This window comes from Branchiostoma belcheri, unplaced genomic scaffold, assembly GCF_001625305.1.
Source record: "Branchiostoma belcheri isolate BF01 breed outbred unplaced genomic scaffold, Haploidv18h27 scaffold9, whole genome shotgun sequence".
Taxonomy (NCBI): domain Eukaryota; kingdom Metazoa; phylum Chordata; class Leptocardii; order Amphioxiformes; family Branchiostomatidae; genus Branchiostoma; species Branchiostoma belcheri.
In genome coordinates this window covers 1675389-1687395 of record NW_017804575.1, presented here as the reverse complement: position 1 = coordinate 1687395, position 12007 = coordinate 1675389, and the positions used below count along the sequence as shown (strand labels likewise).

General features: G+C 41.7%; 1 protein-coding gene across 1 annotated transcript in view; it reads right to left on the bottom strand.

Annotated features, from left to right (window-relative positions):
• Positions 1-7644, bottom strand: part of LOC109487599 (LON peptidase N-terminal domain and RING finger protein 1-like) — a 12615-nt gene extending 4971 nt beyond the window's left edge. The window contains exons 1-6 of the mRNA XM_019791604.1: positions 6828-7644; positions 4564-4682; positions 4114-4236; positions 3305-3563; positions 2798-2905; positions 1305-1413 (exon numbers count right to left, since the gene is read on the bottom strand). Of these exons, the coding sequence (XP_019647163.1) occupies positions 1305-1413; positions 2798-2905; positions 3305-3563; positions 4114-4236; positions 4564-4682; positions 6828-7443 (1334 nt within the window). The 5' untranslated portion in view covers positions 7444-7644. The remainder of the gene's footprint in view (positions 1-1304; positions 1414-2797; positions 2906-3304; positions 3564-4113; positions 4237-4563; positions 4683-6827) is intronic.
• Positions 7645-12007: the final 4363 nt, after the last annotated feature.

The window sequence follows — 12007 nt, the reverse complement described above, 5'->3', positions numbered from 1 at the left end:
TTCCCATTCAAAAGTTTACCCCTACCTCACGGCCCGTCAGTGGTTCTTACGTTTATAAGTACTGGCGGGAAATTTCACTCACGGCTGTACTTATAAACGCCAGTACTTATAAACGTAAGAACCACTGACGGGCCGTGAGGCAGGGGTAAACTTTTGAATGGGAAGGATTTGTGCAACGCCACTTGGCAGAAAGGTGGTCCAGAATGTTTGCCGGAGCATGGGCTACTTTAAATTTGGCGGCACAGCCTTTATTGTTATTTTGCAGACGATTTTCGTGTCGACTGTGAGCTGTGCCGCCATTGGGGGCTAAGCAGAAGGACGGGGGCAAAGCAGAATTGCGCCGGGGGCGTAGAGGAACGACGGGGGCGAAGCAGATTTTTGCGGGGCGAAGCAGAACGGGGCGGGGGCGAAGCAGAACGGCGGGGCGAAGAGGAAGGAGTTTCATGGGGGTGCTATACACCTAGCCAATATGAACTCCCTTTGGTGGTCTCTGGCTAAAAATTTGTTTTCTATTACCACAAGCATTAAGAATCTAGTTTATAGTGACTACCTGTCCACATAGACCAGATTTTATTGATCCTGAGTGGTATTCTTGGGTGCAGCTTTGCCCGTATATCCGGCAATACCACACTACTAACATTTGCATACTGATAAGCTGGGTGACCCAGATCTAGATTAATAGACTTGTTTTGATGCATTCGTGGCAGTGCTTTCTCTAACTATGGTAAAAATTTAGCCCAAGAAACACAGAATTCCCCTCTTTAATATTCTAAAATTCTACTTTATATAATTTTTCAATTACTTTCCATACATGTACATTGTAGTTACAAAAAAGAAACAGGGCAAAAGATAAGATCTTAACCATCGCAGTACAGGAAACATTCTGACAAAAATAGTTGGGACCTTGTTTACATATTTGTATTCATGGGAGTGAGTACACTATAGGGGCAATGACAGTTTTTTAACATCAATATTATCAGTGCCGCTTTGCCTACCATTAATTTGCATATGCGCACTGTCAGTGCGCATATGCAAATTAATGGTAGGCAAATCACCCAACTACCACCTTCTTTTAGCCTACCACTCACTGGCCGTGATATCACGGCAATCGCTTGAATGTATACCTTTAGACTTTAGAGTTTACAACGTTGCATAACGCTTACACAAACACGCGTTACACAATTTACGCAAACAGTGACGTTACACGGCTTACACCAAAGCAAACTTTACCTTGTGATTACCTGAGTGAGTGTAGACGAAAGGACGTTACACTTGAGTTGAGGGTCACAAATGTCAATGGTTACTCACCTACAGACTTAGATGGGCTGTCGTTCGGTGAGCTTTCTGAGTTGGTACGTTTCCTTCCACACATTTCCAACTCTTGTTCCAAGAGGACAGGCTCTGAGCAGCATGCTGGGGAGAAATCACAACCACCAACATAAGCCCAGTGATAGAAATACTTCTTTTCAGTGTTCTGCAATATTGCAAAATGTCAAAATTTTGTTCAGTCTGCAATTCAGAAATACTTTCAGCAAAAAATTACTACAGACTATGAAGTCCAGATCTAAACCCATGGCATATACAACACTGCATGTTGGCAAACATTTTACATGACAATTTGAAAAATACATGCAAAAGTACTTCTATATTGTAGAGTCAGTAGTAAACACAAAAGGTCTTAAACACTATTGAACCCTTAGCCTGATTTAGCAACCTAAAATGCTCAAACATTTGAATTTATAGGTTTCATTTCAGAATAGTTTTTATATATATCATTGTGTGAGTTTTTGTATATACTATTACTAGTAGTTAGTATAGTTACAAGTATTACTCATGCCAGTTTCCTATAGACTCACATGTGTTGCTGCCTTATATTAATGCTAGATAGGGACACTTTAGAATCAGAACTCATACATGTACATGTATGTCATCTACCAATACTGACACTGGAAGCCCTGGTTAGACCTACTGAAAGCTTAGCAACATGTAACATTTTGCACAAGTAGCTTCTTTTCCAATTCAACCACAATATACATGACGTACATGTATAATATTACTCTCAAAGGCTTTTCTTTCCTTTTTTCTAAGTATACAAGCTCCTTTTAGAAATTTGTTCCGTTAATTGGCTTCGCACCAAATCAAGGCCTTGTCACCATAGATACTATGACATCATTTAAACTGTAACCCTGACGACGGTGACATAATTCCGCCTTTCATAAAGAGATCAGCCATAATAACCACTAGGTTTTCAAAGAGGTAATGTAACAAAACTAACATCACTTGCTTTAATTTCCTTTTGTGAATGAACCCTTGCAACTCTATGCCTTTAGCTTTGTCATGCAATCTACAGCAGCTCTATAAAAAGACAGCATGTCAGCAGAACATACTACACCTGCAAAAACCCTGATTTTTCATGGTTTTTGTTGGATATTTGGTCAACATTGCATCAAAATTTTGCCTGTTGCAGACGATATCTTTCCCGACACAACATTTGGAAACTACAGACGGGATGTTAACCTTATACGCAGATACAACCCTATATGAGGCGTTCTACCAAAGTGCTACGCACAAGACATTACGGGTTTCGCGCAGGTGCAGTACGTTCTGTCAACATGCTTAAAAAGACTAACAATACCTCTGTATACCATAATTTTGGAAATCCACCTATTTGGTTGATTGTACTGATCCAAATCTTACATATATATTTGTAACAATTGGAGCCCAATCATGCTTCTGTGAAGTCTAGTATTTACTGGTTGCAGGTAAACATGAGATGAAGTCAGTATCACAGCCTTACCTTTTAACCTGGCATCACTGTTTGTTTTTCTCCTTCCCTTGCCTCTCCCCATCTCCAGCTCACTGTCACTACTGGACTCCTCTTCCATTCTCTCTTCATAACAACATTCTGGGGGAAAAAAAGAAGAATAACCAATTTTAAAACTCGCCATTGCTCTTGTTTGCTGTTTTTGATGTGAAATCTGTACAATTAAATTCTCTCCTTTTATGTTTACCAAAGGAAAACATATTGTTTTTGCTCAGTTTCTTCCTCTTCTCCAAACAGTGACCTCTGACCTGACCAATGACATGATTTGTTGATGTCTGTCACCATGGTGACTGGTGTTGGGTTACATAATGTTGCATTTTCATGGTCTGCTCTGCTCCTGTCACCATATACTACTGGTACATGTATGTGAATGTGTTTGCAATGGTTGTATTGTCAAAGCCTGCCTGAAAAATCTGAAGCAACAGAATTCTACAACAAGGTACCACTACTGTATCAGTATACTTTAAGCTGTGGACTGACCGTGGACACTTCTCATGTGCACGCTCCCCACTCTGCTTGGTCCGGCTTCATCTGCCCCTCTCCTTTCTACGCTGCTCCCCCCTATTTCATCAGTGACCATTGGACTCTCCTCCTCACCGGATGGCTCATTGAGAGACGCTGCAGCCAGGGAGTGGACCAGCGAGGGGGTGGGGGTGTGATGGGGCTGGGGGGCCGACAGCTTGGTACCCAGGTGGAGGGGGGGTAGCTCGCTGGTTGGGGACAGGAGGTTGTGGAGGAGCTGGAGATAGAAAAACAGAACATTTTTACTTTATTATGTTTACCTTAAAAGTTTGCAGAATGAAAAAAAAATTGTTTTTGCTCTGTTTCTTCCTCTTCTTCTCCAAACAAAGAAGGTTATTGACCAAGACCAGACGTCTGTCACCATGGTAACTGGTGTCGGGTTACATAATGTTGCAAGTGCCATGCAGAACTGAGTTCAAGAGGGGCTGCATGGTCACCATATATCATAGTAAGAATAAATAAAGCAGTAGTTTGTTAAGCTGGGCCATGTGAAGGTAAACATTACATGTGTATGCATTTGCTTTTTCACATGTGCCATGTTGGATTACAGTGTATGTCTGTTACACTGACTCCTACGTGCTAATGGTAATGCTAATTTACCTGCCAACACCTGGTTGCCAGGATTGATATGATATTTATTATTTCATCAATGAAAAGCCTCTATAGTGCTTTATCCTGTAGCTAAGTTTTAACCGTCCCTGACTTAGGACCACAAGTACTTGAAGTAGGTTCTACATACAACGCAAATTCATTTGAAAGATACCTACCCTTTCTAGCTCTGCTTTTGCAGGTCTGACATCAGGATCCAGAGTCAGGCATTGCAGGAAGCAAGACATGGCCTCTTCATGTCTGCCCATTCCGATCAGCGCCATGCCTTTTCTATAGTGGCCCTGTGAAGTGCAAAAACTGTCAAGTCACCTCCAATAACATCTAAATCAAGGTAAAACAAGAAAAACGTCAAAAACAAAACGTCCACTGCAGTGACATAGCCCCACGAGGCCCATTTTTGTTCTTGACCAAGTTCTACCCAACAGTAACCTGCCTGCCAAAAATCATGAATATTGTTCCATGCCTTCAAGAGTTATGCCTAAAGTCTCCCACACTACACCCAAACCAATTTCATAGCCTTCTGACAAAGGCAAAAAATCAGAAACAAGATATCAGAGATTTTAGACTTCAGGGAAATATTTCGGAGAGAGAGAAAGGTTTGATCTTACCTTGGGCCAGTCTGGTCTTAGTTGGCAGACCTGGAGGGCATCTTTAAGTGCCAGGGACCATTCATGGTTGCTGGAGTAGGCGTGCGAGCGATTGCTGTGCAGGATAGGATCACCGGGAACTGGGGTGGAAATAAAGGGATCAGAGTAGTTAGGCCATGAATTGGAAAAAAATGTTGTGTTTCCTAACCAACCCTAGAACAAGCTGCCAAACCTAGGCTTCTTTTTAGGTGGACCCCTGAAAGGAACATAAATTCAACACCATTCTGTCTACTAGTACTAGTACTTAAGTTAAGTAGCCCTGACCTTACTTGAAACCTGACCATTGATCATTGATGTGTGTTTACACAAAGTTCAAACTTAGCAGTACTGACCACTTCTGCACGTAACCCACTATGTGTACCTTGCGTAACTACTGTTATGTAATAGCAGCATGCCAAAGTGCACGTACAATACTCCCCTGATACACATCATTACAGTAACTGAGTGCAGCTTTTTCGTTACTTGACAAAATTTTAACAATTTCAGTCCTCACAACCAAAGTTGCCTCCCTCTCCCCAAGAAAACTTAACCTTAATAACCTGGAGGACTGAGTTATAATCTACTTCTTGCTATTTTAATTTAAGCGCATCAACACTTAGGGTCTTTTGGGGACTGTTGGGATTGTTCATTGGCTTTTTGTGTAACTTGTTACCCATGATCCTTTGCCCTGTACACCTTTACATAACCAAGCACAAGGTCAATGACATCATGGTTCACAAATTGCAAGTGTCAAAGTTCTAGAAATTTGGGGAGCACTAGCGGTCACTTACACAAAACCCTCACGACAAAACTGTCCACCAATCACTACCCTATAGGTTATGCAAGGGTTCATATGGGGACAACCTCAATCATATGCAAATTAGGTAGAGGGGAAGATGTTGTCCTTGAAAGTTGAAACCAGGACAGTATCTTCCCTTTCTACCTAATTTGCAAGTGATTGATGTTGGCTCCAGATGAAGACCTTGAACCAATTATATGCCCACCTAAAATAATTGAGTAACAACAACTGAATGGTTCTGAATCAACCCAAAATATTTGTATTTTGCCACCAGGTTAAAGAAAGTCCTAGCCTTCCTATACATTTTTTTCCAGTACCACTATGCAGAGATTTCATTGAAAGTTCAAAATTCATTGTCTGAATTATAGATACCAGCTTAGGTATGTTTTGTGGCTAATCTACCAGTATTAGAATTTGGGCTTGGCTATCAATGAATCAAATTTCTATGCCTGTTTTTAGTTGTTGTTATTCTATTGTATGTCATTCCTGGTTTTAAATCAGACCGTAACTTGATTTTCTAGAAGATTTTCACATCAGAAGTCACAAACGCAGCTCTTACATGACGTTCATTTCAAAATAACTGTTTCCATGGATGTTAAATATCGTTTGTTACATCACTATGCAAATAAAATATTACAAAACCCCAAGATAGCCTACAAGATAGGCTGTGAGTTATATAAAGACTAGGCGATACCAACCTATGTGGGGGTGGTCAGCTTCTCATAACAAAGGTCAGAACATTTCATCACACCATATATTTTATTTTGAAGACTCAAAATTCATATATAATGCCTCATAAGTCATCGTGTATTTATTTTACTTACTATGTGGCGTACATAAATGTTATAATTAGTCATTTGTGGAAAAAAGTGAAAAATTCCACCCCTCTTAAACCATGTACGCCAAACCATCTGTGTTACCGAACAGGACGTTTTGTAACAACATTGTGTGGGAGGGGGGCCACTCGTCCTAACACCTTTATATCGATATACCATATATAAACCACATAAAACATCATATTTTGGAATAAATCTGACTCAAATGTGTATCATAAGCACAAGAAATCTGACGCAAAAGGACAGCAATTTGCTTTCAGCTAATAAAGAAACTAATATGACAGCTTACGGCAGTGCGTTGTCAATACTACTATCTTTCTCAAACCTTTGACAATCCACAAAGAATAACTGCATTGAAGGCGTTTTTAACCTATCTGGTGGGTGTAGGTGATGTGAGAATGTGTACTGATGTCCATGATCACACAATGATGGCATTTACTTGGCTGAAATTTCCGTTACTGACCAAGAAACGCCGTCCTACTACGATCTGTTTCATAAGCTTTCAACCAGTACATTCCGGTTTGTACGGTCCTTCCAGTACTACGTACACATGAGCTTGCATAAACTAAACCAAGTTGTAGAGATCATACCATAAAAATAAACACCCTTACCTAAATTCAGAGCTTCTGTGTACTTCTCCGTAGCTTTAGAAAAATCCTTTTTGGAGAACAAGTCGTTGCCTTCCCATTTCAGTCTCACAGCTTTGACTTCGTCTGGCCACCACTTGTCGAAGATATTGCACAGGATGACAGTAGGTTTTAAAACTTGGCAGTCCGGGTATTCTGCTTCTGTGAAGCGAAGCCTACATCTGGGACAGGTTTTTGATGGGTCCTTCTCGATACAACGTTTACAGAACGTGTGGCCGCATGGGATAGTCACCGGCTCGAAGAGCAGGCCTTGGCAGACAGCACACATCACCACGTCCCGTAGGAAGTCCGTAGCCTTGTCTTCTCCTCCCTCGGCCTGTATCACCCCGGTTTTCGCCGAGAAGACGCGAACTAGAGCCGTCACCAAGTGATTCAGCCTTTCGTGAGCGACCTTCCCCATCTTAAAGGCTAGATGGTAAGCCTCAAAGGCAGCGTGGAAGTTGCCCTGCATCGCCAGCGCATCCGCTCTCCCCAGCGCTCGGTCCTGGGTCAACCCTTCCTCCGCGATCTCCCTCTCCAACACCTCGGCGGCGAGTTCGTAGTTGGCGGCGTTGAACGCTTCCTGGGCCAGGTCCACCATGGTGTGTGGGATGTGGACTGCCACCCTGGAGGGCACCAAACTGACTGAACACCAACAATTATCGAATCGTTTGGCTTGTGACTAGCCTTATGTAAGCTGACCCTGGGTTACTTGTGTAACGTCCTGGGCTGCCGCTACGTTTGCACTGAGTTGGATCTTACGTAAGGCAACAATGTCACGTGATCTGATGTAACGTGTATGGGCGGAGCCATTTAAATGATATGCTGGTACTAGTAGTAGTAGTAGTATGACATATGAAATCTCCAAGCAGATATTTCGGTGGCTGTAAATGAAAGACAGTATCAAATTGGTTTAGGCAGTACCTGCATGCGTTTGCCAGACAGTTACCATTTTGCCATAATCAAGGCCATCATCAAGGTATCAAGCATGCCCGTTCGGAAGAACCCCCCCACCCCCCACAAGGCTCAAAGGTCCACTTTTTGGTCCACTTTTTAGGTAAAGGTCCAAGATTTTTCTTGAAAAGATGGACTGGAATCATAGAAAAACTGCTCCCTTTGTAATTGAATAAAAATTTATCTCTGATTTTTTCTTGGAAATCCTCTCAAAAACGCACGAAATGCCATTTTAGAAGGTTCATTTTTCAAAATCCTGGCTACGGGCAGGTCAAGGCCATTTGATATTGTTTTTGTCTGTAGGCGCTAGCCACCGAAAGATCTGCTTGGAGATTAGGGCATAGGTACATGTACACTGGCCCAAGAGTATAGAGCAAAAGTTCCAAAGTACATTATACGTACGTATATCCTAGTGTAAACCCTGTGTAAGTTACAACTTCACACGGAGGACCAAGTGACCACCAAAGCGACCCCTTTTGGTGGTCCCTTTGATAATTTTGCTATTGACACAATATTCATAATTAACCCGGTCTATTGTGACCACCTGTCAACACATACCCGATCTTCTTCCCCTAGTGTGTTTTTTATCGCAGTTTCGGATACATTAAGTCTAATGATAATTTGTAGATCTTACATCATAGTGCTACATACATATGAACTATTTTCTCATTTTCTAAGTTGTAAAAACACAGCACCATGTACAGAAAAGGCATGTTTCTGGGAGCGATGGTGTAACGCTTGTTTATATAACGCTAGGTGCGCTGTGATATAACATCGACAGACTATTCAGCGTGATATATGCAGGTAAAGTACTTGTATAACAGGGCGCGGTGCAGAGAAACTTTCTTCTTTCTTTTCAACATTTCTTTGTGCGCATCCTTAATTAATTCCCACAACACAACACAGCACTGCACATAACACCTATCTGCTGTGGCGGCCTGTGTGTATGCAAATTTAATACCGTCCTTGCCCTGCTATCCGAGTACTATGCCCTAGATGCATAATGGTTTCCAGGAATGGCCCGCGGTCTTCCGCGCCGCGTTGTCTGCAGACGGACCATGGAGGTAGATGGTCAGACGAAGAATTCAGAAGTTCCAGTGCCTCAGGAGTTCCCCATGGGTACTTGCCCACTCTCGAGTCCTGGAGGAACTGAACTGATACTACAAGACCCCTCCCACTAGCCTCCACCAGGCCTTTCTACGGGAATACGGATCGTAGAATTCGGCAAAAAAAGAGAGTAAAATTGGCCAAGGGAGTCCGGCCGCGGGGAGGTAGTTTCTTTCCCTCCGACCAGCTCCAACTACCCTACAAGGCGGCCAAACTAGTCCTGGTAAATATTGTCCTATATATAGCCAGCGTAGTTAGTCTGGTAGATACTATTATTCCACCTAGAGAGAACCCGGCGTACAATCTGAGGAAAACATAGCATGCCAAAAACTGGGGGTTTTCAGGGGTCTTAAGGGTCTTTGGGAGCTTTTATGTGCTATTTTACATCAATATAAACTCCCATTAAGTAGATCTGACCGGCACAACAACTCTTTCATTGTGAGAGCCGGCCGCGAAAGACTTTTGAATGTGTATTGTAAGCTGATCGATGTGTACATTGATGTGTATTGTAATTTTTTACCTATGAAATTGTTAATATGTTTTTAATCTACGTATTTGTAATGATGTATGATGATGGTTTGTAAATGACTGTGACCTGTAAATGATGGTGATGTTTTTAATCTACGTATTTGTAATTAATGATGTAAGTGATGATGATTTGTAAATGACGATACAAATCATCGTTAATTTACAAATCATCATCACTTACATCACGTCAATGCAATTCAGACGCGTCTGAAGTACGTAATTCGGCACGTCTGCCATGTTGATTTTTGAATAAAAGATTTGATTGAAGGTTGCCAAATTGAGAACGTGATTTGGAAACTAATAATAAATGAGCAACATGCACACAAGATGGTCTCCCATATACGCAGTGTAATATGCACACATATTAGATGATTCTCCAAGCAGAGGAATTAATAGCCGTTTCGGCTAATTTTTGACGTGTTTTATATTATATATGGTGACAGGAGTCTAAATCTCTCCTGCTATAGAATTGCAACATGATGTAACCCAACACCAGTTACCGTGGTGATAGACGTCTGGTTCAGGTCATTGACCTTATTTATTTGGAGAAGAAGAAGAGGAAGAAACTGAGCAAAACCAATATATTTTTCTTCGGTAAACACAATTACACCCAACCATGTGTTCCGATAGCCAACACCTCACATTCCACTATTTAAGTCTATTCTAATGGATGTTTTGCAGTACAGATCTTACCGCGAGTCACTCCCCTATAGCTAGCTTTATTGGCCCCGTTTGTGCATAATGGTACCCAAAACCGGATGATAACTTCGGAAGGCCTGGTGGAGACTATTAAACAAAGTAGCCTGGAATCCAGCGCGGTATTGACCGTTGGGAGCGGATTGAATCAAGCAAGACTGAACCTCAGGCGAAGACGTGAGAATATATGTTAATCACGGCGTCACGCACTGACGGGGGGCGCTGCTTACGTACATGGGGTTAAACACGGTTATGTCACATACGAATCTTAACAAGTTATGTCACATCCGACTCGTGTGGAGTTGCTTTTATGCACGAAACGAGTGATCTTTCACACAGAATTGAACAAATATCACTGCTGTTTTCGTTGGCTGGTTGCAATTGAAACACACGATTTCGTCAATATACTCGTATAAGGATTTCGTACTACATAACATAGCCAATTCCATAATTCACATGATTTTGCTTTCTCGTTGATTTATTCACTAGACTGGAGGATAGCAAAGTTGAAAGGTACTCTCTAAAGCAGGTGTGTTGTGCTTCGGGTGCCTCGTGTGTGTGTATCGTCGCTGGTTGCACGTTTTATTTGCTACGCCAAATCATGTTGACCTGATTGCGATGCATGCGTTACGTGTACTTGGGGTGAACAACTTACGGTATGTTTGCGCGCACAACAGTAACATTTGCGTGGGATATTCTCATTCGTGGTACAATATTTGCTTGATGGAAGGTCATTTTATTTTGGGGCTTAAGCTTGGTCTTGCAGTATGATACATACTTGTTCACCCCATGTACATGTAATGCATGCATCGCTGTTGTCTGCATGATTTGGTAGCAAATAAAACATGAGTCCAGCCAGGATACTAGTACACACACACGAGGCGCCCAAAGTAAAAAACAAAAACACCTGCTTTACTTAGAGACTATCCTTAATTAAAATTCGCTTCTTTCCAGTCTAGTGAATAAATCAACGAGTAAGCAAAATCATGTGAATGGAATAGACTGCATATAGGGACAAAATCATCGTTGTTTGTCTGCCCTTTTTCCCTCCGACATCGGCGGCCTTTCCCCTATCCAACTACGCACTAGTCCCCAACAAGTGCTCGTAGCTTTTGACCTGGAAGGACCTGTACCCTTTCAGCCGAAAGGTTTCTGTCAGAAGCCATGTGAACAAAAATGCAACAGTTATTAATGTATGTTTCCCCATTTCATACATCTAAGACCCATCTAAGCAACACAGATAAGTTCATATTTCTAATGGCTGTAGACAAACCTTCGATTATAAAACACATCTGTACTTATATCTACATCGTTACTAAGAAGCGAGAAGAAGCCAAATTATCGTAATTATTAGACTATATGTCCATAGTACATAGAATTAGCGCTAGTTCTACATTGCATATATTCATTGCAAACTGTGACGTCTTTCCTGTGACCTGTACTGAACCCAGTGGGTATTTGCGTACAATAAAGGTCTTCATTCATTCATACCGTGATTATATTATCAATGGTTTCTGAAAACTAAACAAGGCTGGATCTCAACTGAGCTTTCTGACAAATGACAGCCACCGATCTCATATAGTAAGGACTGCAAACGTCAGCCCCGCCAGTAATTGGCAAAAAAACATCCTGGTTGGAGGTCACTGAACATGGGTACAACATGTACATGTGTTACTCTCCAAGCAGAGGTTGGTGGGGAAAATTGTTACCTTTATATATAGATGCCCAATTTTTCCCAACAGGAGGTAGAGACAGAGAAAAGCGAGGCATGTATAGAAAGGTAACAATATTTCCCACCAACCTCTGCTTGGAGAGTAACCTGGGTTACATAATCTATTATTATCCGAGGCTTTCCCACGAATTTTAAAGGCCAATCAGTT